At 35.4% G+C, this 24,421-nt stretch overlaps 2 protein-coding genes across 3 annotated transcripts in view; one reads left to right on the forward strand and one right to left on the reverse strand.

The window, feature by feature from the left end:
- The window catches only part of LOC105144863 (uncharacterized), a 246,697-nt gene that overhangs the window by 3,581 nt on the left and 218,695 nt on the right, over positions 1-24,421 (forward strand). The window lies entirely within an intron of this gene.
- RpS5a (ribosomal protein S5a) lies at positions 137-2,374 on the reverse strand. 2 transcript variants are annotated; one of them, XM_011054073.2, is made up of 3 exons: positions 2,274-2,374; positions 755-1,127; positions 137-468 (listed from the first exon to the last, which is right to left on the reverse strand). In XM_011054073.2, the coding sequence occupies exons 2-3, from the start codon at positions 1,118-1,120 to the stop codon at positions 184-186; spliced, it is 651 nt and encodes a 216-aa protein (XP_011052375.1). In that variant the 5' UTR covers positions 1,121-1,127; positions 2,274-2,374; the 3' UTR covers positions 137-183. The 2 variants fall into 2 exon arrangements, with proteins under 2 accessions (XP_011052375.1, XP_011052376.1); XM_011054074.2 differs by having other exon boundaries at positions 2,163-2,320.

Below are 24,421 nucleotides of genomic sequence, written 5' to 3' on the forward strand. Positions count from 1 at the left end.
GAATTAAAAAGCACACATAACATTTAAATAATTAGGATAAATATTCTTTCATCTCCAACAGACTATAAAGTCATTAAATTTGTTAGAAATTTCTGGATAAAAAACGATGGATCGCAAATAAATAAGTAAAGAACAATTTAAAGATAGAACGTTTATTTATTTTTTCCGCATATATAAAGTTGTTTATCGGTTGGACTTGGCAACGCGTTCCAATTCATCCTTCTTCTTGATCGCGTATGAATTTGACGAACCCTTAGCGGCGTTAATAAGTTCGTCGGCTAGACACTCGCCGATCGTTTTAATGTTGCGGAATGCAGCTTCTCGCGCGCCAGTACATAACAACCAAATAGCTTGATTAACACGACGTAACGGGGATACGTCCACGGCCTGTCGCCTTACAGTACCAGCACGTCCAATACGCGTGGAGTCTTCTCTTGGGCCAGAGTTGATAATGGCTGTGACGAGAACCTGAAGCATAAATGTTCGAAAAGTGTAATAATTTATTTAAATAAACATTGTATATAATCAGTAAATTTGATTTATATAACGGATTATATATTCATTTCATCATATATATTTATATCATGCAAGCAAAATTGCATTATATAAATAAATGTAGTTCGTATAAAGCAACATTATAAATATAAATTTTACTTTAATATAATAAACTTAAATTAAATTCTTTAAAATATTTTCAATACAATTATTCAAGCAGATGTAAAATTTAAATATAAACTTTAAATAGCGAACTCACCTGCAGAGGGTTCTCGCCAGTGAGAAGGTGAATGATTTCGAAGGCGTGTTTAACAATTCGCACAGCCATTAATTTCTTTCCATTATTTCTGCCGTGCATCATGAGAGAGTTCGTAAGACGTTCCACAATAGGACACTGGGCTTTTCTGAAACGCTTTGCCGCGTAGCGCCCTGCTGAATGTGGAAGATACTTAGCATTTTTCTCTTTAACTGCGATGTAATCTTGCAGAGACATGTCGTTTACTTGTACGTCGTCGCAATTCCAACGTCCGAACAATTTGATCTCTGGTAATTCAGCCGGCAAGGCTACCGGCAACGTATTTGTGGTTGCCACCACCATATCGTCAAAGGCTTCTTTGTCATCCATTGTTTATCTGTCAAAGAAAAAAGAGAAAACTGTTACTTGTTCTTGCAATAAAATACAAGATTAGAGCTCTGTTCGTTTCCCGATGAAAGTTCTGAATTAATATATACTAATGCAGTAAGTTGGAATAAAATAATCTATATTTAAATATTGTAATAAATATTGATATGTATCAACATAAATATACTTCAAGAAAAATAATATAAAAAATCAGAAATATCATTCTATTATTTATTTTTTATTATAATACTTGTTCTTTTTCAAACACAGTTCAAACTAATATTCACTGACAGCAAGTTGAAGTGACAAACTATATTTGTTTCACTCTAATTTGCTGCACCAGTAAAAATATGTATATTTTACACTTCAGAATTTTCTTCGAAAAAAAAAAAAAAAACTTATCTTATTAACAAACCATTGAATGGGTTTTTTTTTAAATATTATAAATTATTATTTTTCCTGAAATATATTTGTACACATCAAATTTTCAGAAATCTCTAAAACTACATCAAATTATTTTTCATCATACTAAGTTAATATTTTCTCTCTTCCAATTTGTTTAAAAAAATAACAAATTTAGCATAATTAAAATGACTTAATAAATTATGAATATAAAATTAGGATACACATAAAACTTTCATAATTTTATAATTAAAATCTATTAATTTTTTCTTTCATAATTTTCTTTATCAATAAATTGAAAAAATAATTTGCTGCATTAGAATAAATTCGTTAATGACGATCATTAGGGAAAGAAGAAAATATAAATATTTTCCGAAACGGCTAATCGCTTTGTTTGGTACTACACGCCAAACCGTTAACAGCGAGAAAACTTGGATGATAAATTGACGATAATTGAAGACGCGATGCGGTTCCGGGTCGCGGCAAGTTGATCGCAGGCAAGGTAAACGCTCTAATTCGTTAAATTCTTAATGAAAAGGTCCGACAGACACGAAACTGGCAAAACACATGTGGCCACGCGGTCACATGTACCGCTGTTTCGGGTGTGTTTCTCTCACGCCAAATCTCGCACATATTTCCGCACCTGCACGATCACTCAGCTCCCGTTTAAACTCGACTGCTCCACGATGCCGATCCGAATTATCTCGCGACAAAATTGTCTCGAATCGACGTCTATTCCTACTCTGTAACTTACGTTCACGTCTTCGCTCGTGCAAGCGTGAACAGGAAAAGGCCATGACACCATGAGCGCCACCTGCCTATGATCGCCGGATTTTGAATACGTTAATCAAAGTTGCATCTCGAAGGCAGTCGAAGGGCTACAAAAGCGCGTGAAAATTGGATTAAATATTCGTGATTCTAATACACACGTTTGTAAATATGAATAATGCGACTTGTTGAGGTAAATGTAGATATTTGTAACTATAGAAGGAAACTTGGGAAGGGATTATTTCGACATCAAATCGCACAATGCTAGCGCCAGTATATCTATTTTTGATTTAAGAACTACGTAGTTACGTAGCTACGGTGATAAAATCACGGTGTCGATAATAAAATGCGAATCTGTGCTAAATCGCAGTGCTAGATCATGTAAAAGTTATGTAGAGTCCGTGCTAAGGACCGGTTGTTCCACCTTTTGGTAAATTTTATCTGTTAGGTAAATTTGGCAATCCGCGCATGTAATTGTAATCTTGCTACTTATCCAACAAGTAAAATTTGCCAAAAGATGGAACAACCGGTCTAAATCATGTAAAAGAAGCGTAAACGCCTCTTTTACGATTCATTGCTTTAAGTTTTGCCAAAAGCTTCGTTTATGCTTCTGTTATCCCTTTACATTCGACTTACACTTCGATTTTTATTTTTTTAATTATATTATTCGCCAGGGAAGAGTTGTAAGTGTAATGAAAGTGATTTTGTAGTAGTTCATTTATTTTCTTTCCGAAAATTGTACAAAAATGATTTCTTTTATCAATTGGAATGAGGGAGACGTGGATAGCAACTTTGGAGATTCTCCGAACGATGTCGCCAACAGTACCTTTTCGCTGCATCACAGTAAAGATTGTATTTTATGGGGATTAGCTTAGAGAAATTTTTCTATTTGTTTTTATAATACAGAAATATTATTATGTTAATATTCCTGTTAATTGTACGCTTTATAATTATACACATAAGAAAAATATAACACAACATTCCAATAATTTTCCAAAGTATTTCGGCAAAAGACGAATGTTTCCATATTTATTTCCTTAATTATTGTTTATGCATAATAGTCACAAAATTTTATTAATTTTTTTCTTATCACGAATGTTTTCAGAATCTTTTCTTAGACATTAATCAAACCTAATTAAAAAGCATATTAAATAATTAAAATCTATATTTTTTAAATAATGTTGCTATCTCAAAATTATTTTTTTCGAGATCATGATTTAATATAAATCTATTGCAAGCAGATAAAAAATTTATCAGATTTTAATATATCATGTTGATCGTACAATAGTTCCATCAAGTGAACTTCGTGCGATTGTAGCATTACTTCTACAAAGAATTTACATAGAATATTTTTTTATACGAACGTATTAATTAAATTAATTAAAATATGTTATTAGCAATAATAATAATTATTTTCTTCTATTGTGTATTATTATGAGAGCATTTGTTTATTCGTTATCATATTATGAATCAAAAGCGTAAATTTGTAATTACAACTATACATATATGTAATATCTCGAAGAAGAGATCAATTTCTGCAATCGAAAGCAATATTATTTATAAAATTAGGAAGTAACACAAATTTAAAAACAAAGATTAGTATGATTTTTTCCTTGTAAGATCGTTATCAGATTATGCATTGAAGATTGAGATTGAAGATTGAGAGATTAAAATTTAATCAATCAAAACAAAAAGAGCTAAAATTTCTTTTATTCTCACAAGTTAAATTTCAGTCTTCAGTTTTCTATCTCAATCTTCAATGCGTAGTCTGATTCCAGCCAGGAAAATTTAAAACAAATGAAGGTATTAATTCTATAACGATTTTGGGCTATTTTATGATTTTATGTGAATATCACGCTATATATGTTTACGTGATATTCATGTGCATACTATTACTTGTATGTACCTAAGATCGAGTGAAAAAAGAAAAAAGAAAAAAGAGAAAAAAAACGAAGATTTTGAAAGCAAAGAATATAAGCTAGCACGAACAGATCTTCATCGCGTTACATCGCGTGATTTCACATGATATAGTTAATTGGTTTAATTTTCATTGCAATTAATGTTAATTTGGAATTTAAAAAAAAACAGTTTGCCTCTCTTTGCATCTTTTATACATTTCAGTCTATTAATATTTTTGAAAACCGTTAAACAAAATATTGCTAATTGTCGTACCTTGTTGATAAGTATAGAAAGTGTCAAATTCTCATCATAAATTCGAATTGATTACAATTTTGAAACATTCCGACATTGCGTCGATTGCACGCTTCTGATCGATCGTCGTGATAATTTTGACAGCATCGATTCGGAAAGCTGCGAGCGTGACGACCCCGCAATTAATCACTGATTTTACCTATTAATAGTGCATAACGAGTGCGTGTGTTTGCCGGGTATGCCAATTAGAGCGACCAGCATAACGTAAAGATTTTCGCTATATATTACCGTTTTTCTGATCAAAATCAACTGTGCTTTGAATCTGTACCGTTGACATTAGATAGATAAATAAATCTTATTTTTATGTTCTATGAAAAAAAATCATTGCATAATTATTGTACTTTTCATATAACAAGTTTTATTCTCAAAAAATATATACAAAGTATTACATTATGTATATATTGTGTTATAGATTTTCACAACATAGATTCAAGAATACAGGTGTTTGGATTTGAATCATTATATTGCTTTTAAATATTTTATATTGTGTCAATGTCTCAAGTAACAAGCTGACAGTATTTATCATGATCTTACTATTTGGAATATAACACAAAGTCTATTCTTTTTCGAAGAAAATTTTGAACTGACATACATTAGCGATATAGTAAATCGGAATGAAACTAACTATATTTGTTTTATTCCAATTTATTGCACTAGCATTTTGAACTTTTTTTGAAAAAAAAAAAAAATCAGAGCTATTGCCGTATGACAAATTCGTCAAAGTATACTTCATGCAATCTTAGTACTATTGTAATATATAATATAGGTATAGTGTTTGTAATATAAATTATGATAATTCCTTCAAATAAATTTTTTACAACTGTAGTCTCGTATACATGACAAACTTTTCCATAAGTTAATAAAATGAATTAATTCAAATGTGTAGTGTTCATGCATAAAAATTGATAACATTTGTATCTTGAATATAATTAGTAGTATTTTTATTTGCATAATAAATGATATGTATATGCAATAATTGATAATTTTATATATGCATTAATTGGTAATTACACTGATAATATTCTCTCTGATAATCACGAACACAGCTTGTTGCTTGTTTTGTAGATTAGAAGCTTGAAATTGTGGGAGTTAATTGATAGTAGTGACTATTATATTTAGACAGTTGTATACATGAATTAATTGAAATACATAACAATAATCAGCAGTGACATTATTTTTTGTATTATGTTTTAACGTATATAGTTTTGCAAGGTAAAGTTTGAGTTATATAATTCATTAATTAATAGTCATTACGGTTATAAGAATCACTCATAATATTCGGATCATTAAATTCAGATCAAATATCTTAAGAATTCCTTTTCATAATTTCCAAGTAGTTTCTTAATAAAAAATTTAATGAGCATACAAGTAAGAGAAATGTGAATTTAATAAATCGCGAAATATTTACACTGTTAAAACACAGAGTTGAACTCGTAGCTTTATTTTTTTGCAATTTGATGTATATAATCGCGTTTTAATTAAAATTATAATAATTAAGTAATATCTACTAAGCATATATATAAAACAAATGATGAAATTTATAATAGTTATGATACTGATTTTCTAGATCTCATTGAATGTCTACATAACTGCAATCGCTGAGTAAACTCAATTATGTTATATTTATACCTAAATTTTGTTTTCTAAATATAATTTGATTTGTTCTCTAAATATAATTTTTCAAGTAATTACGATACCGAGAATCTGAGCACCTATTGCATAAACATGAACAGCAGTATTTATTCGTTCGATTTATTAAATTAGCTAATCCCTTAATAATCCGGTTAAATCTAAAATCACACCATATTGATGGTAGCACATATCCGAAACAATCATCGCTGTAATAATCTGTTATTTCGTTGCTTTGTCGATGGTAAGGGCCTGTATAGAAAGCGGGTGCACAGAGGGTCACGGCGAGTGAATAGGGTTGAAATCGTGCTCGACGAGCTAGCAGAAGGTAAAAGGGAGGGCGGGGGAAGGGGCTGAGAGGTTGGAGGGCTCGAGGAGACGGTCGGGCGAGCAACCGTACGGTATGAGAAATTTACGACCCACCGTCCGGATTGCTAACCCATCTCGGGTTCCACTTTATTACTTTAAGTAAGATCCGACGTAGAGGCAGTAAAACTCATATATGACGGAATCGTCGACGACGAGCTTCGACGCGCGTAAATATCTAATGGCACACGTCGACGTACACATTCGTTTACGTACGCGTTCATTTGGATCACCATGTGGTCCAAAATTGCTGTTATCATTTATAAATGTCATTGCGAATCGTTTTTTGGGAGGTCGGTTTCAATTATGCACAGTTTTACTTACTTATTTAAAATTATTGTCTTTTTCTTTGAAGTTCCATTTTTGTAAAATAACCACAGAAGTTTTTAACCTTTTCTCTGCAATCATATTTTTACTATCGCCGTTCCAATTTTTTTTTATTACTGGCTTTCAAAAAAATGAAAAAATTCACTTTTCAACATATCTATTACATTTATCAAATAGTTTTTTAACAAGATATTTTAGAAGGAATCCGCCCTTCTTTATTTCAGAAACATTCGAGAGTAAAATTTTGTTTTTTTTAAATTGTGCTAAAAAGATTTATATTGCAGATGGTTAAATCTGTCATCTATAATTGAAGTATTTGACTCTGATAATGTTGAACTTAAGGCTTGATTTTTTAATTGTGATTTCTAATAGATGAATTAAAAATTTTTTAAAAATAAGTAAAATGTAATTCAACTTCTATGATAATAAAATCTTGTTGTTAAAGTTTTTATAAGTATATAAAAATTTTTTAGATTTCTATGTAGTTCGTAACAATATAAAAATTTGCACTAAAAATTTGAAGACTCAGATTGCGGACAAAAGGTGAAAATTTCACATTAACGACAGAGAAATAATAGATATTAATCATTATTGAGTATGTAATAAATTGTATAGAACAATATTTAGAATAAAATTTAGAATTTTCCAATAGCCTGAAGGAACACAGATCGAATTAGTATAAAAACACATAAAAATACGATGGCTCTAAAATATTTTAAAGGAAAGATAAATTTTTTTTAATTTTTAATTATTTTCAATATTATATTAATTACTATTTCTTCGTTCTCCTGATAAGCAGAAGCATGATGATTTAAGAGAAAACGTAGCCAGGCTGTTTCTTATAAATCTTATGGAAATAAATTCAGCGATGTAAATCGTTTCGTTATAAAACGCATTTCTCCGATCCCTAACTCTCATTTATAACGAGGTTCTTCTGTGTCGCCGCTAATTGGAAACTTGGCTTTTGCGGACGCTCGACAACGACAACGACGACGACGATGACAACGACGACGACGACGACGACAACGACGAGGACGACGACGACGATGACAACGACGACGACGGTGACGACGAAGACATCTTTCTATTCTCTCGAAAAAGCAGTCGCAATAAAAGAGTGTGTGGAAAAAATTGCGATAGCTACCGTACCCGTTGACATAGCGTTACGCTGCGGGCACGGGGTCCATTCGCCCCCATTCTCTCGCCCCATTGTCTTCTTCATTACGTAGATATCCCGCGCGAATATAAACGCAATTAAGCGCGTCGCGTCATCGTTAAAGCCCCGTAATTGCATTCGCGTAAAAGCAATTACGACTTCACCGACGGCGATGAGTCGACCGCTTCTCTCTCTGTCTCTCTCTCCCTCTCTCTCTCTCTAGCCATCCCTCTCTCTTTCTCTCCCCCCCCTCTCTCTCTCTATCCATCTGATGCACCATTAGCATAAATAGCTTATAAACCGACGTACGGCACTTTATGCGCGTGACATCGCTCGCTACACGAGCGATGTTTCTGTAACGACACGAGAAAGATGCATTTATTGAATTTTGTGTGTCAATAACGTATTATCAAGTTACGGATTTGAGAAGTACGATAAATTGACAGCGTTTTTTTTCTTTTGAATTTAAATGATACCTATACTTATATAATAATGTGGTACTTAAATGTGCGATTTTTAAACATTATTTACAAATTATTAAGTTGACTCTTCCTAACGGTAGCTTTTTCACAATAACGCTTGATTGCATAAAATATAAATCAATAAAAACATTTATATAATACAAAATAATCGATGATTTTATTATTGCATTTAATGTATTGTTAACGATATCAAACAGCGTAATAGAGAAATAAGAGTTAAAAAAGGAATAAGAATAAGAAATATGAAAAGGTTGTAAAAATCGAAATTATCATTCATATCATTGAGTTTCAATCGGACATTTATGCAAGCCTAGTGGATTTCAAATTAGTTCCGGAGAAAATTAGCCAACAAAGGATACCGTTCCGAAATTTATGGCTTCGTCGACCAGTAAAGTTGGCCGGCACTTGTTGGCTACAGGAAACCCGTTTATATCACCGGTAACGCAATTGTCCACAAGAATCGTCGACGTAAACGCGCCTTAAGAATGTCCCCGCCGGGCAGCATTATTACACTTTACAAGCGTCTGCCGCTTCTTCTTTCCATGCTTTCTCTGTCTACATTTATTTCTCCTTCTCTATCCCCTTTCCTTCTCCAACTCGTTGTTCTTCGTTGGCAGAGGGTGAGGCATAAGTCCCGCACTAGGGAACCCCGCTGAGACGAGTTACGTTATATTCTGCGGCCCGTAGCCTCATATCGTATTATTGTCATGTTCCCTCGACATGAGGGGAGCATGAGTAAGAGAGAGAGAGCTAGACATGTAGAGGACGAAGAGAGCGGAACAAACGGCATACAACAGAGCTCCTAATACTATTCGGTTTTATACTCGCTGGTGTTGGTGCTCGCCTGGTACACGTGCACGCTAAAACTGCTCGCTCGTGCGAAATAAATCGAAATACATCCTCGAGATCTCGCATACGCTGTTATTTCCCGGTAGCACACCGCTCGCTTGCTTCTTCCTTCAACCTGGCAGCGAGATGCTATACACGCACCTCACTTGTCGCCGTTGTAATGGAGCAATCTTTCTGCCACAGTTCGCTTTCCACTCGACAGTGCGTCGCGGTAAATAGCGTGTATGGCATCCGAGATGCATTCGTTTTTCGACACGCTGCGACTTTCCATCGATGCGATGCGATGGTTCGAATCGAAAAGATTACCGACGAAGCAAAACAGTCTTGAAATAAATATGCTTATATAAAGACAGCTTTTAAATATAAATAAGGAGTTGAAGAATGATTTGCGTACTGTCGAAGATTGCGGGTAAAATAATTGGAGAAAACGATTCGAGGACTTAAGATTTCCTTTGGGAAAATGTTAAACGATATTACGTACCATAAATCGAAAAGATAACAAAATAAAACGACCTTAAATACTCATATTAACGAAAACTTAAAAAAAAAGTTTGAAAAGTGTGTACTTAGATATGCTATCATATATGTTTAAGATTACACCGAAAAAAATTCTAAATTTCAATAAATATTGATTTAGATAATTTTAAATAAATATTTACTAAGTATAAATATGTATTTATTTGATACAAAAATCATTAATTTGATTTAACTATCATTTTTTTATTCAGTAAATATTTATTAACTATAAATATCTATTGCTTACTTATTATTGTTCAAAGAAATATGTATTAAGATTTGTTAAATTTTTTCTTTAGTGTGCGAATAAAGTAATTTGTTTGAGTTAAACGAATTGAAGAGATTTAAAATAGATATTCTTTAAAAAAATGCTAACTAAGTCGTATTACATGAATTATAAATCATGATGATGGCGCTGCGACTATGAGATCTCTCTGGTCGTTGGCGATAAACGCCTCAAGCTGTTTGCGGATTGTCCATTTCCGATTACGTCGGTGGCTTAATATCGCGAGTTGGCTGATAATTATGTTTCCTAGCAATACTCGTTCGCGATAATTTCACCCGTCAGGCACCGGCGTCGCGACGTGTAGCGCCTAATTGGCTAATTATCTCCCCGCCGAGGCTCCTCTGTCCGAGGCGAAGAGGTTAATTATCGTGACAAGAGATCGAGGCATCGATTATACGCGCGGAACCGGATAAATGAATTAGCGCTTTGGCTGTGATACCGTGATTATGGCTCGTTCGAGCGCGCGCCGCGAAGATGTGATCCTTGAAATCCTGAATCGTCGTAATCGTTGCTTGATCGCGAACATATAATTTGCGGCCCACCGCGTCTTCAATTGTCAGAATTACTCGTATTTGTTTCTCTTTATCACTTTATTAAGAGACGATCGGTAACAAGTCTCTTATCCTTGAAACTTTTTATCAGCCGACTTATCTCGCTGGCTGTTTTCCGCTTTAAAACATACGTTTGTTATTATTTGCTAAGTCGATATGTTCGGCTTTTTAAATAATTTTATTAACTCAGCAAATTTTTTGGCGACAATCAATTACATTGAGTTGTTTCCAGAAAGTTCATGCGAATTTTCAAACACAATTAAAATAAAAAATATTTTTTTTAGTTAAAAATAATTTTAATCTATAATATGTCGTTTTGTCTCATAACATTTTTCTACCTTTCGAATAATTTCGTACCTCCTTTCTCGTACAAGTCGTTGATCGTTACCTACTAAAAAATTTACATGAATTTTCCAATATTTTCACATCATCTATGTATGTGTATATGTTATTTTATATTACCGTCTTTTGTTTAAATTTTAAAAAATTTCGTTGTAAGAATCAAGAATGATGATTTTTCTCAATTCTATCATGAAGTCGACGCGAAGAATATCTACAACTCGTAGTAAGTCGGAGAGACTCTCGCACGGTAAATCAGGGATATTTATCGTCTAATTCGGCGGAAAGCTCCACCGGCCGAATTTGTCCCCGGATGCCCGATGTCTGCACTCGTTCGCCTTTCATCCACCCCCCAACTCGCAACTCGCAGCTGGAGGGTCAGAAAGGCGAACTTATTTCCATTAGCTGAAGGGGGCGCGTGTATTCTCAAACGTCGCTGCCTCCAACGGCAGGCGATGGTGGTCGCCGCTCTTTCCCCTTTGACTGTCTCTCTCTCTCTCTCTTGCTCGCTCTCTTTCTCTTCTCCCTTCACTTCCCGCCCTTCCGACAGCTCTCCTAACCGCACGAGGTCCGGTGATTATTTTTCATTTGCTCGTTTTTATCTTCTTTAGACTCTTTAGCGGCGCATTACGAGGGAAGCGCTGAAACGAGGAGCTTGCTCTCTATTGCTCTTATTCGCGTATAGTGGCGGGATTTTATCCACACTTCGCACACAACGTGTTTATTTATCGATGATTCGGAAGATTAATGAACACAGAAATGAAGCTTCTGTAGAATTAAAAAGTTAAAAGATACCATCCTGAAATTGTCGTAATCGTCTCTTAAAAAAATTTCTACGAAATAATTGAGAATGATTAAAAATTTTAACTTTTATGTTATTTTGATTACTCATTACGATATTAAAAAGTCGAATATAAACGATGAGTATTATTCGAGCAGTTCTTTGTATAGAGTGACGCGAAGAAACTAGTCAAATAACGCTATATTTTATCTACTTTTATCTATACATTTTATCTATGACATTCGTGCTCTTTACCCAAGTGTTATGCTACACGCTTCAAATCCGATTAAAGGCTTATACTTCGATATGTCAACGAAGTCATATGTGGGTAAGCTCGCAGCCTATAAAGTGTCAGCTTTCGTGCTACAAGCGCCGCGGTACAAGCGTGTTACAAAATGCTATCGGGGATTTCGTACTTCGCCGCGAGTGCGCAAAGGCAATTTTCTAGATCGGCTTAAAGTTAAACTTCAGTTGGCTTCACCTAAACACTTGTCAAGGATAATTTCGCTAGCGACTTCTGTCGAGATCTCGCTTCCTATAAAAGAAAAAGTATTGCAGAGCACTCAAACGTATTTGTTGCATTGCGTCTCAGAAACGTCAGTTTCAATGGAAAATGTTAAAAGAGAGATTGATTTCTGATCAAAAGAGTGCAAGTAATAAAGAAAGTGTTTTCTATGGATTTTGACTTCCTGAATATACTTCCTATATAGTAATAAAAAGTTTGGACGAATAGGTAACATTTCAAAAAATTGAGCACTTTGAAAATTAATATTAAAAATATTGAAATTTCGACAAGTACATATTCATGCTTAATTTTCAAAATATTTCTCAACTGCTATGAATTTTTTAAATAATTTTATCGTATCGAGGAAGTTAAAATATACAGAAAATATTATTTCTTTGTTTTTGCTCAATTTTCGAGGTGTTTCTCAAACTCAAACGCCCTCTACGAACTTTTTAATAGCTTTATAGTTTATAAAATCCAGGATATCAAAATTTATAAAAGACACTGTTTCTTTCATTACATTTTTTTGAGCGAAAATAAATTCTTTTCCTCTAAAAAGAGGAATAGATTTTTGCCCAAAAAATGTAAGTAAGAAAATAATGTTTTTTGTAGATTTTAATCTTCTTGATATGATTAAGTATTAAAAAGTTATATATAGTGGTGTTTAGGTAACTTTGAAAATTAAGCATTAAGAATATTGAAATTTGCATAATTGCATATTCGTGCTCAATTTTCTAAGTGTTCCTCAAATGCTACGAATTTCTTAATAATTTTATCGTATCCAGGATGGGTACTTGTACATCAAAATGTACAAAAAAACACTATCTCTTTTACATTTTTGGACAAAAATCGAGCTCTTTTTAATTTCCTTCTTTAACCAACGCTTCTTCTGAACGATATTTCAGTAATATTTTTTCTAAAAATAGAAACAAAATGACGGTTTTCATAAGAATGTGCTGAAGATGTAACGCATAATTCTCTTACGGAAAAAAAAAAAAAAATTCTCGTGATGCTTGAAATGATGAGAAACGAAAAAAGGAATTATATTGAGAATCGAATAAAATAAAGCAAATTGAAAAAATTTCGCCGAGTCGTGCGCGATATAAGGTGAGGGAGAAACGATCGGATGATGAAGCCCTTGTACAGAACTCGCCGACTCGCGGTGCTAAATCTCGCAGAACGAGGACTCCTCGGCTGTAGGAGTCGTTCTATAGGAGTAGTAGTAACGGAAGGAGTCGTCGAACAAGAGTGGGCGAGAGGAGGTACGAGGGTGCGAGGCACACAGCAAGGGAAGGGACGGCGAAGAAAGCCGAAGGGTGTCGAAGGGGGTGGAAGGGGACGGCAGGGTGCTCGCTACCTGACAAGTCCTTTTCTTTGTCCCTAGTCTCCCTCTCTTGCGTTTGATTCTCTTTTTTTCTTGTTCCAAGGTGAACGGCGGCGTCTGTCCGTCCTTCTTCTCCACCGATCGGCCGCTCGTGCCTTTCTTTCCCTCCAGCCAGTCCTCTCGTCATCCTTCCCTGTCTGCCTCCTCTCGCGCTTTTTGGTCCTCACTGTTCTTTCCGTCCTTCTGCGTGCTCGCTCGTGCTTTCCTCGCTCGCTATCCGCGAAAATCGTTACTGTTTTATTATCCTCCGGATAGTAGCAATTTGCGATCCGAGCTTCGCTTAAATTCTTCGATACATTCCCTTCTGCTATATCCTTTTTTCTTCTCGCTCGTCATGCTCTCTGCTTTCCAATCTGTCCTTTTCTTTTCTTCGTTATAAACTATCTGTTCCCCTTTGTGACGCTAATATAAGTTCGAGGAATACATTATTTCCACACATATATATTTAGTATCTTAAGTAATCGAAGTCACTTAATAAATTATTTTACTTGAATAATATTTTGAAATACCACATTTATTCGAGATCTTAATAAGATCGATTAGAAGATCGATTTTTTTCTGAATTAAAAAATTCTGTTTGCGTGAAAGATTTTTATATAAATATTACACCAAATAAAGTTCCACAATAATTTGATAATTAATTGCATGAATTGTAAACAACTTGATGTAATTTAATATTATTGAAAAATGCTTTTTTTTTCTTTGACTATATTTTAAAATCTTCTTTAACATTATTTTCTTTGTGTACTCTGTAAACTATCTTGAGAGAACATCTTTCGTAATATGGATAAAATCTTATTTCACTCAACATCCTTTAATTTTTCTTTTCTACGAGTCATCCTGCAATTTTCAAGTAGTTTGTCTAACTTTCTCTTGCTCGCTTGAGTCTCCCCTCATCGTCTCCTTTCCAGTCTATCTATTCTCCTTTTCTCTTTGTCGCCTCGACACATCTTGTCCGTGTTTCTCGTATTTGCTACCGTGCCGAGAGGCTATCGATCGACTATGTCGATCGAACTAATACTCGTCCCGAATGAGATTCTTCTCTTTCGCTCTTCCAGGGTCCTCTTACAATACATCTTACGATTCGGCCCACCCAGTCGGTGTGTCATGCTTACTTTCAAACGGAGAACCTTTGGCAAATGAAGCAGAAGATGCCGTATGGACGCCGTGCGCGTCGGCTTTAATCGTTCGATAGAAAAACTATGGAATTTCTTGCTCGAAATCGCGCGACGACGAATCTCGGGTGATTCACCAAATCGTATTTCCAATTATTTGAATCGACACATGATCGGAGTTTGAGGCTCCGAAACGAGTTCTAGAGCTTATACGAGTTCTAAAGCGCGATTCAACGCTCCGTTTCACGATATCTTTCCTCATGATTTGTTCTGGTTCTCGTTGCACCGCCAAAGTTCAAACTACCGTTACAAAACGTCTTCTAAAATTCGTGTAGTTAATCTGCGTGCCAAGACTAACCACGATCATGAATGAATTAGAATTCGAGATTTCTAAGAATATATAATATATATTTATATAATATAAGAATATGTTATATAAAAACATGAACGATAAGCACAAGTACAAACTGATATGAATAACGTGAAAACTAAGAACAAGCAAGTCGATTGCCAAAAATTAAATTATTTATAAAATACAATATAATTATATTTTAGAGAATATAAATAAGTACAATGTAATCGTATTATGAATATAATAAGACATTAAAGTGGGCGTTAGGAATCGGCGTCAGATTCTATGTTGCGCAATAATTAATTAATTAGTAATTAACAATTAAAATAAATTTAATCGGCATCTTTAGTTTTATTTATTTTTCTTTTACTAATCACATTATACTTATAACTATCTGTTTGTTCATGCTATCATACGAAAGAAATAATCGCAAGTTTCAATTAGATACTTAATTGTATAAAATAAATATAGCTTGAAATAAATGAACGCACTAACATTTGTAAAATGTAATCTTACATATTTTTCATAATTTTCTAGTTAAATAAATGTTCAAATCTATTTTTGAGATTTTAAATGTGAATTCAAGTACTTACTTTATGCATTCACAACTAGCAATATTTTCTGAGAACACCAAGTACTGCTGCTGTTGTTTCCTGTTTCCGGAATTGGAAAACGTGTTAGTCATGCCTTCTTGTGGTGAGAAAAAATAAAGCTCTTCCAGAAAAAACAAACTCGACTGGCGCCAAAGTGAACTCTCTCGGAGATTTCATTTGTTTATTCAAAACGAATTTGGGAAAGCATCAAAATAAAGATTCAATGATGTTCAATCTCTGCACAGCTTCTTAATCAATAAGATTTTTAAATTCTATAATTGTATTTTACAATGTTCCTATTATAGAAAAAAAGATAAAAAAAAAATTTTAAGATTATATTTCAATTTTACATATATCTGTAATAAAATAATTGCGGCTGCAAACATACGTATTATTTAAAATAATTTTCCGAATTTAATAAAAAAAAGTATTTATTATTGGAGAAATTATTTTCCTTAATAAAATATTGATAATTGAATGATTGAGTGTCTCCGAATTCTTGATTATGTTGTTGGCTATAAATGCTAGATATTTTTTTCTAATAGATATGTTAAAAAGATGATATAACAATTTTCAAACAAAGAAAGTTAGAATCATTTTGTAGATAATATCAATATAATCAAGTTTAATCTTAATTTATGAATGTCAAGGCTTTGTCTCGATAAAGGCTAAGCAGTAGGGTTGCGGGAAAGGGCATCATAGTAGTTGTCGACACTCAACCGCGTCACTTGATACGCGGTCTCTCATACCTCGTCACATTAGGATGACAAATATCTATTTCGAGGATCGTACGTCGTCGTATATCCACTAAACAACTCGTGCACATTGAACTTTTCTGTTCTTTCTCTCTGCCCCTCTCTCTCTCTCTCTCTTTCTCTTTCTTTCTCCCCCATTCCATTACTCTTTGTACCGCCTTAGATCCTTCCTTACAGTTTTCGAGGCTATCGTCCTCACCCTCTTGAGCCGCTAGAAACCCCAACAGAATTTCGTACGAGATGCTCCGTAAGATTGAAGCGCACAGAAGAAAACCGAAGGGTGTCGTTCCGTCTTTCTTCGTCTTCACGGTATCGCTGAGGAAAGAGGAAGTGCGCGATTCGACACTGGGGTGTTTCCTAGCAACCTACCAAACCGCTAGGGGGTAGTTACTCAGTGAAGTAATCGCAGACTTTGTCGCCCTATACCCGATTTTCCGAGCATGAGAAACTAAAAATGCATTTCAAGCAATCGCCGTTGAGATCAGGTTTTATTCGATAAAAATATTTTGTCACAATTTGTCAAACAGTCTACAATAATTTCAAATGTAAAACGGATTAAAATTGCATTGTTAAGAAATAAGGCTTTAGGATTAGTCAACATCTAGAAAAAAAACTAAGATAGTTTGATTAGGCGAGTAATTTTAATGGATATAAAATCTTTGTTACTTGGTGATTACTTCCTTCCGACATAAACTCTTGGATTTCTTTTTATTCGGAAGGCTAGGAAGTTAATCCTGTTAAGTAGTGCTCCAGCGCTTTTACCGTGATTAAATTCGAGTCTAGAGAGTTTAGCGACTGTAAACACGTATTAATGATTTAGTTATTCATATGCGGTCAATAATTTTTGCACAAAGGAACTATTAAACGTTGTAAAATTTACACGGCTAAGTATTATATAATTACCGCAGCTGACTCTATTTCGATATAATAACTTTACTTATTTAACTGCTTAATTATTTTCAACTACCTCAGGAAATACGTTAAATAATAATTGAATGTATAGTAACCTCGTGTAAAAGTCGACGCTGTTGAAAATAATTTCTAGCAATGAGTATTCGCGCTTGCGGATGTAAACACAAAGCTCGTCCGATTTTCCAGAGAGAAACAAATTAATTCCGACGTGAAAGGAACACGCGGCAGCCCAACAATGTTACTGCACGGAATTCAGTACCGCAGAGTACCAATTATCGCAATAATTAGCAACAAAGCCTCTGCTACGTGGTTATGTTAATGACCATCGCGATCGTAATGAATCAGCGATGAACACGCCACGGTGCGCACGCAATTCGATTACGGATGATGAAATTTAATTATATGTCGATACTACTCGATATTTCCTCCCGCGGTATGCGATATCGATGTCGAGATAACCAAGAGAAAAAAGCTTCTGTAGCTATTAATTTCTGAAAATTAATGCGAATAATTAATACGTGCGGCAGGATGATGTGTGAGCTATTGCTGTTGTATGTGTAGTGTGAAATATTTATAAGATATCTACTCTCTCTCTCTCTCTCTCTCTCTAACATAATTTCTGTATACATAATAACTGAATATTAGAGAAAGTTATATGACGCACACGGCAATTCATATATCATTCCTCTCGATCCTCATTACGTCAAGATCTAATCTAACGTTTAATAACTCGATAATCAGACCCATCTCGATCACGTTAACCAATTACGCGCGTACTCGACTCATGGCATCCCCTTGACGCGTATAAAACCCGATCGCTCGTACAGCGAATTTCCGCGAGGAGGGAAAGAAAGTGCTGTGCGAGGGACATAGAGGGTGAAACCACTGGAAAGGGGGAGGGGAGGGGGGAGAGGGAGAGAAAGAGATTATTCCCCGGATTCGTGAATTCTCCATGACAAGAAATCCACTCTTCCGCTCAGTCGTCGCTTTGCGCTGTCGCTCTTCGATAATAATACGTTATCCGAGTGCAGAGAAGAGACAGTAAGTACATACAACCACCTAAGAGTAACGGCTATATTGAATTTCTGTCTGCGTAACAACCCCGCCAGGCTTTTAGCAGCGGTGGGAGGTGGGAAAGGAGAAAGAGGAGAAGGACGGAGGACACGGTGGATGGCAGGGTGAGGAGGAGGGTCGACTTCATTTCCGAGATCCTCGCAGTGGGTATACAGTAATACCTAGAGATGTAGAGGGCGGGATCGGAGGGAGACAGAGTTAGAAGGAAAGGAAGAAGGAGAGGGAGAGAACGAGGATGAGAGAAACCAGGAGAGACACGAGAATCGCAACGGAGATACCAGATGTATGAGAGAGCGAAAGGGACGGGTACAGTGGCGTAACTAACGCAAACCCCGGGTCATAATTCCTGAGACTAAATAAAAAAAAAGAGGATCTGACAAAAAAGAGAGATAACAACAAAGAAGAGGAGAGAAAATAGAAATAAATAAAATGAATGAAACATGCGAACAAAAAAAAAAATAGGAATGAAATAAGAAGAAAAGAAAAAGAAAGAGAGAAGAAACAAGAAGAACAGGAATACAAAAGAAAGAAAAAAAATAAAAACAAAAAATATAAGAAAGAATGGAAAAAATATTGACATTTTTTAAAATTAAAAATGGATAAACCTTTATTTTACGTTGCGTTAGGATTCTGTAAGTGTTACTTACGCCACTGCACGGACAAATAGATAAATAAAGACAGGAAGATGGGAAGGAAAGAGCGAGATGGAGGGAATGGGAAAAGAGAGAGCGAGAGAGGAAAGCAGACGAGGGATGCAGATGGAGAGAGAGGTGCGAAATAGTGTAGCGCGTACGACGCAGATGGAAGCTGAGGGAAACGGGAATCTACGTGAGGTAGAAGACGGGAGAGTGGTAGAAAGGTAGATGCGTTCTACATCGTCACCGGCAGACGCCGAGCTGGATTGTACATAGGTATGTACGTGTAGGCTACGCCTTTGCCCGGGTATCTCTGGAACAGAGAGCGGGCGGATCAACTTTGTGGTCGACGATGCATTTGCGGTTACTGAATACTACATATTACGGTAAAATGTAATCGCTTTAAATAATTATGCTGAAACGTGCAACGCCGTCGCTAATGGATCGTAAGCTGTTATTTGTGTGATTCCAATTGAAGGATTTGGCGTAAAAACCGGTTTCCCGTTTTACTGATGGTGGATTTCCTCAGAAGTGCAATGCAAAGTATACAGATTACGTACGTATTTTTGAGGGCAATGTGGTAAATGCGAAAAAATTTATGATGCGTTAATTTACAACACTGAACATGTTATGCTCAGTTGACAGTTTATTGAGGTCCTTGAAACTGACTGTTTCATTAACCACACGTCAATATACATTTTTCTTATACATGTAACATTCAATCTTTTAATCTTTTAATTTCGTATACTTTTAATCTATATATGTGCGTATATATGAATAAAATTAAAACTAATTATTTTCTTCAGCCTTACTAGCTAAATAATTACAAAATATTTTTATATGAAAGTACTCAACTTTGATGAAAGTACTCAAACCAGCTCTGACATTATTACGCATTATATATTTTTCTCACACTATATATTTTTGCTCTTAAGATAAAGAAAATAATTTAAAACTTTATTATTAACTTAGTAGGTGATCTCTTTTTTACTGATTTACATTATTACCGCGCTCGATCGATTTAATGACTACTCAATGTTTTATGAATTATTATAATTTAAATGTGGGTCACACACAAATAAAAGTTTAATGCGATAGGGTTAATAACCCGCGGGAATTGCAGTGCAGGGCGAGCGTTTGGTAATACCGTCACTGGTTAAGGGTCGATGGAGTATACACAGCGAGAGTGGCGGGTACATACTAGAGGGGTTTACTGACTGCTGGCTTGCCTCACTCACGCCACTCCTACGCCTTTGAGCCTCCCTGAATTCTCAGAGGTAGATAGAGACAGGGTGAGAGAAAGAGAGAGTCAAGAGCAGCTGCCCCGGGCCGTGTAATACGCGCAGATATAGTGGGCTGCCTCTCACGCTAATCGCAGTAATTAAGTCTAAGCTTTGGGACTACGGACGACGCTGATCTGTTGGATATAGCCGCGATGGCTCGCCCGATCGACTGTGTGTGCAAAGCGTTGACGATGAAGTGATTTACATTGGAATCGCTCGAACGAAGACCAAGCGAAGCTTGGTGCGGAGTGGAAAATTTGTCACCGACCATGAAGTCGGACGTGAAAATTAAGGGGGAGTCTTTTTCTTCCCTGCTCTTCTCTCTCTCTCTCTCTCTCTCTCTCTCCTTTCATTCCTTACCTCCTTTTTTCTCTGTACGGATAATAAACCGGACCGGATAATGAACAACAGACCCTCTTATTTCGGCTCTCGCCTTTCTCCGACACTCTTCTGTATATATACCGGTCAAGATATTTCCGTAAAGACCTCTTTCCTTCTTTCTAGACGAGCTTTTCTGAAACGGACGATTCTTCTTTTCACTTCGGCAAAATAATTCTCAGCACAATGGCAGAAGAATGGTAGAATTACACTCAAAAGCACATATTCTACAATTTTTCTTTTTTTTTCTCCCTTTTTTAATTATAAAATTGTGAATTTAAAACATTTTAATTTGAGCTAATTGCTGCTCGAGGTATTTCGTCATTTTGATATATTTTTAAATAAAACTTTCTAAATGAGAGAATATCTTTTTATCTATTTTTCCAACGTGTAAAAATAATTTTTAAATGTCAACATTAATTGCGTTTATTTGAAGATACGCCGGACTTTATTATCGCAAATTAGAAACCGTTTTTCCAACTATTCCATAGTTTGAGCTTAAAATAATACCTGTCTGCGTGCGTGCGTGCGAGTGTGTTTCACCGGATGATGACACGATGTGAACGTGAGAAAGGAATTCGATAATTTGCACGACTCAATCGCGCGACGTAATTATTCGCCGACACCTACGCGCATGGAATGACACGGATTTCTAAGCGAATATCGATGGCCTCGTCTACTCGTCAATGCGCTTAAACGCCACGTGAGTCTATAATCACAGTGTAATCACGTAAACCTGAACCCACCGGTTATCGTGAGGCGCTAATTCCCGTGTACCGGAACGCTAATGATATTCTATCAAACCGAGATATCGTTTCAAGTAATTAGCGTAAACGAGCTAGCTCCTAAGGATGAGGCACGATACTCTGAATTACCGCGAATATACGAGCAGCAGATTGCGTTATATCTAACTTGAATATTTTATTTTTTACATTAGCGACGTTGGTATCTTCATAAACGTTGAGTCTGATGATAATGAAACAAATTCAAAGATACCGTTTGCAATAATTAAAATAGATGCAACGTCCTGAAAATATGATATCCTAAATTAGTATATCCTTTCACGATTATTAAACGTTTAATTAGTCGAAAGATAGAACAAATCTTCACAAATATTTCGGCCGTACTTTAATGAAATCAGACATGTTTAGTGAAATCGAACGAGAAACTCGCTCAATAAAACCGGACATTATATCCTTTCGATTAAAAGGCGATAACATAATTCCCTTTTTTGTCATTATACCTTAAACCTTTTACACCCTTATCTCTTTACGATTCGATTTGGCGGTTTATTATCTTTACATTCATAGAGAAACCCTTGATGGGCCTCATTTGGGATCGCTGCGGGCGCCGAATCGTGAACGGGGTAGCCGCCATGCACGCGTTTTATCATCGAGATTTCAATAGGTAGTTAGAGACAGGTAAAATGACGAGCATGACACCGAGTTATTTAAAGCGAGTAGAGCAGGGCGGCGCGAAGGGCTCATGCACAATGGAGAACGGAGCAGAGGCGAGTACTGCCATGTTTTGCTCGTGGGCTTGTATACGCGCTGGCTCCTCTCTCTTTTTTTTCTCTTGCCTCCAGTTTTTCTTGCTCCGCAAGAGCAAGTGTGTGCGGTCGTCTTTTATCCCGCCCTCTCTTTATCCAACGCAATTCCTACGCGTACTACGTTTCTTTCTTTTCCCCACCCTCTCCCCCTTTTTTCTGTCTCTTTTCTACTTTGTTTCACTTCCGTTCCTTGTACGCTTTTCTTTCTCTTCTATTTGCTTCACTTACTCCACCTTTTCTCTCCAGACCACTCACGCAGACCTTTTCGTTGACTCAGAAATGTCGTAAATTATTTTACATACACTAGTATCTCGCGAAAAAATTGATGCGTCATAGCTTTGCCTAACGTAGGAAGTGGGTCTGTAAGACATTTCGAAATCCGAGATACATATTTTTTGGAGAAAATTAGAAAACACGTCTGTTTGAAAGGCAACATCTCTTTCAAAAAATTCTCGATATCTACTTTAAATGACGTCAAGGAAATTTGTGGAAACTGTTGGAAATTTCTCTTTTACATGTTACGCTTTTTTATATAAATAATTCTTTCTTTGTATTTGAAACAGTGGCATACATGTTATTAATAAAAGAACTTGATAATTTTTGTAATAATCCATAATCGTGTTCACTTTATATTTAAAAAAATGGTACAATTTTTTAAACTCGATATTGAGTATAATAAATTGCTATCGATACGTACGTAAATTTTACAAGGAAATAGGTCACTCTTAATTAATAAATGTAACAAGATTTTTATACATTTTACACTTTTAATAACGAAACCTAGACTATTTTAATTTTATTAATTTAAAAGAAAAGAAAAATAAGCACATTATCAAATTCAATTTTGAAATGACATGATGTATTATAATCTAATATCTCTTTATAACATTTACTAATAAAATATAAATAATGACTGCTAAAAAAAACTGCTAAAAAATTGAAATCACTTATCGCTCTCTGTTATAATACTGATCATCAGGGAATCCGAACTGATGTGTAACGGACTGAATTTTTAAAAGCTTGTCTCAGCTTGTCGTAGCTTTTAGCATAACAGATTGGACTTTCTAATGAGCATTGGCATAGCTTAGGGTTCAATGACCTCGCTCACTTGTACATGTATAGAATGTATCGATAGTGTGTGTGTGTGTATAATCTAAGGTTAATTTTATTTTTTAGAAAATTTGCCTTACTTGATACATTTGACGTGTACATTAGAGAATTATTCGTGCTTAATCGTTGAATTAAATGCGATAAATTGCGATGGGCAGTGCATAAGAAAATCACGCGGAATCAATGGACCGACGTCTTTACGCAATAACTCCGTGAAGTGACGAGACGTGAAATTCAATTAACGCGAGCAGTGTTGCGCCGCGTGCCCTCGACTCGCCGCGAGAAGAAAAGGCAATTAGTCTACTTACCGGTGGGCCAAGTGATTGGCAGGAGAAATCGCGTTACGTTCTAATTGAATTAGTACGATTTCGGCCGCTTTGAGAGAGTGTAACAGGTGTATTTAACTCGATACGTGCCACGTGCAAGTCGCGCCTAAATCCCCAAACGGCGGTCTCCCGAGTCGTTGTTGTAAAAATGGTTCAACCCCTTCGTAAGAGGGGATCGTAAAGAATGGCGGAGGGCACTGCGTTTTTTTTTCCGGCAAAAACGCGGCTCCTTATTGCGAAAATTCTTGTCGTTGTTACCCGAGGGGCTTTCATGAAAATACACCAGCAAGCTTGAAACATTGTAACGCAAGACACGAAATTTATTCAGTACAAAATGCGCCATGTATAAGGTGCTCTGTTTTTTCGCTTGATTTTTTTCTCTGAAAACAATTCTTCAAACTAAAATAATAAATCTCGACTGCATTATGAATATAATATTTTTAGATATTTTAAGGTCGGCTATATTTTTTCTAAATAGACTCAAGGCGATGCTGGCGTAATGGAATTCTGTTAAGTTGAATATCTTGAATATCTTATTCGTGTACTTTAAATATGTAAATGAGTTTTCAAAGCTTTGTGTAAAGCCAATTCAAAGAACTTTTTCTAATGTGTATAATATCGGTCATTCCGTTACATTGTCTCCTTAAGCTGGTATTCAGCTCTTACATTA

The sequence above is a fragment of the Acromyrmex echinatior genome, chromosome 18 (assembly GCF_024713525.1).
Source record: "Acromyrmex echinatior isolate Ae372 chromosome 18, ASM2471352v2, whole genome shotgun sequence".
NCBI classification, from domain to species: Eukaryota; Metazoa; Arthropoda; class Insecta; order Hymenoptera; family Formicidae; genus Acromyrmex; species Acromyrmex echinatior.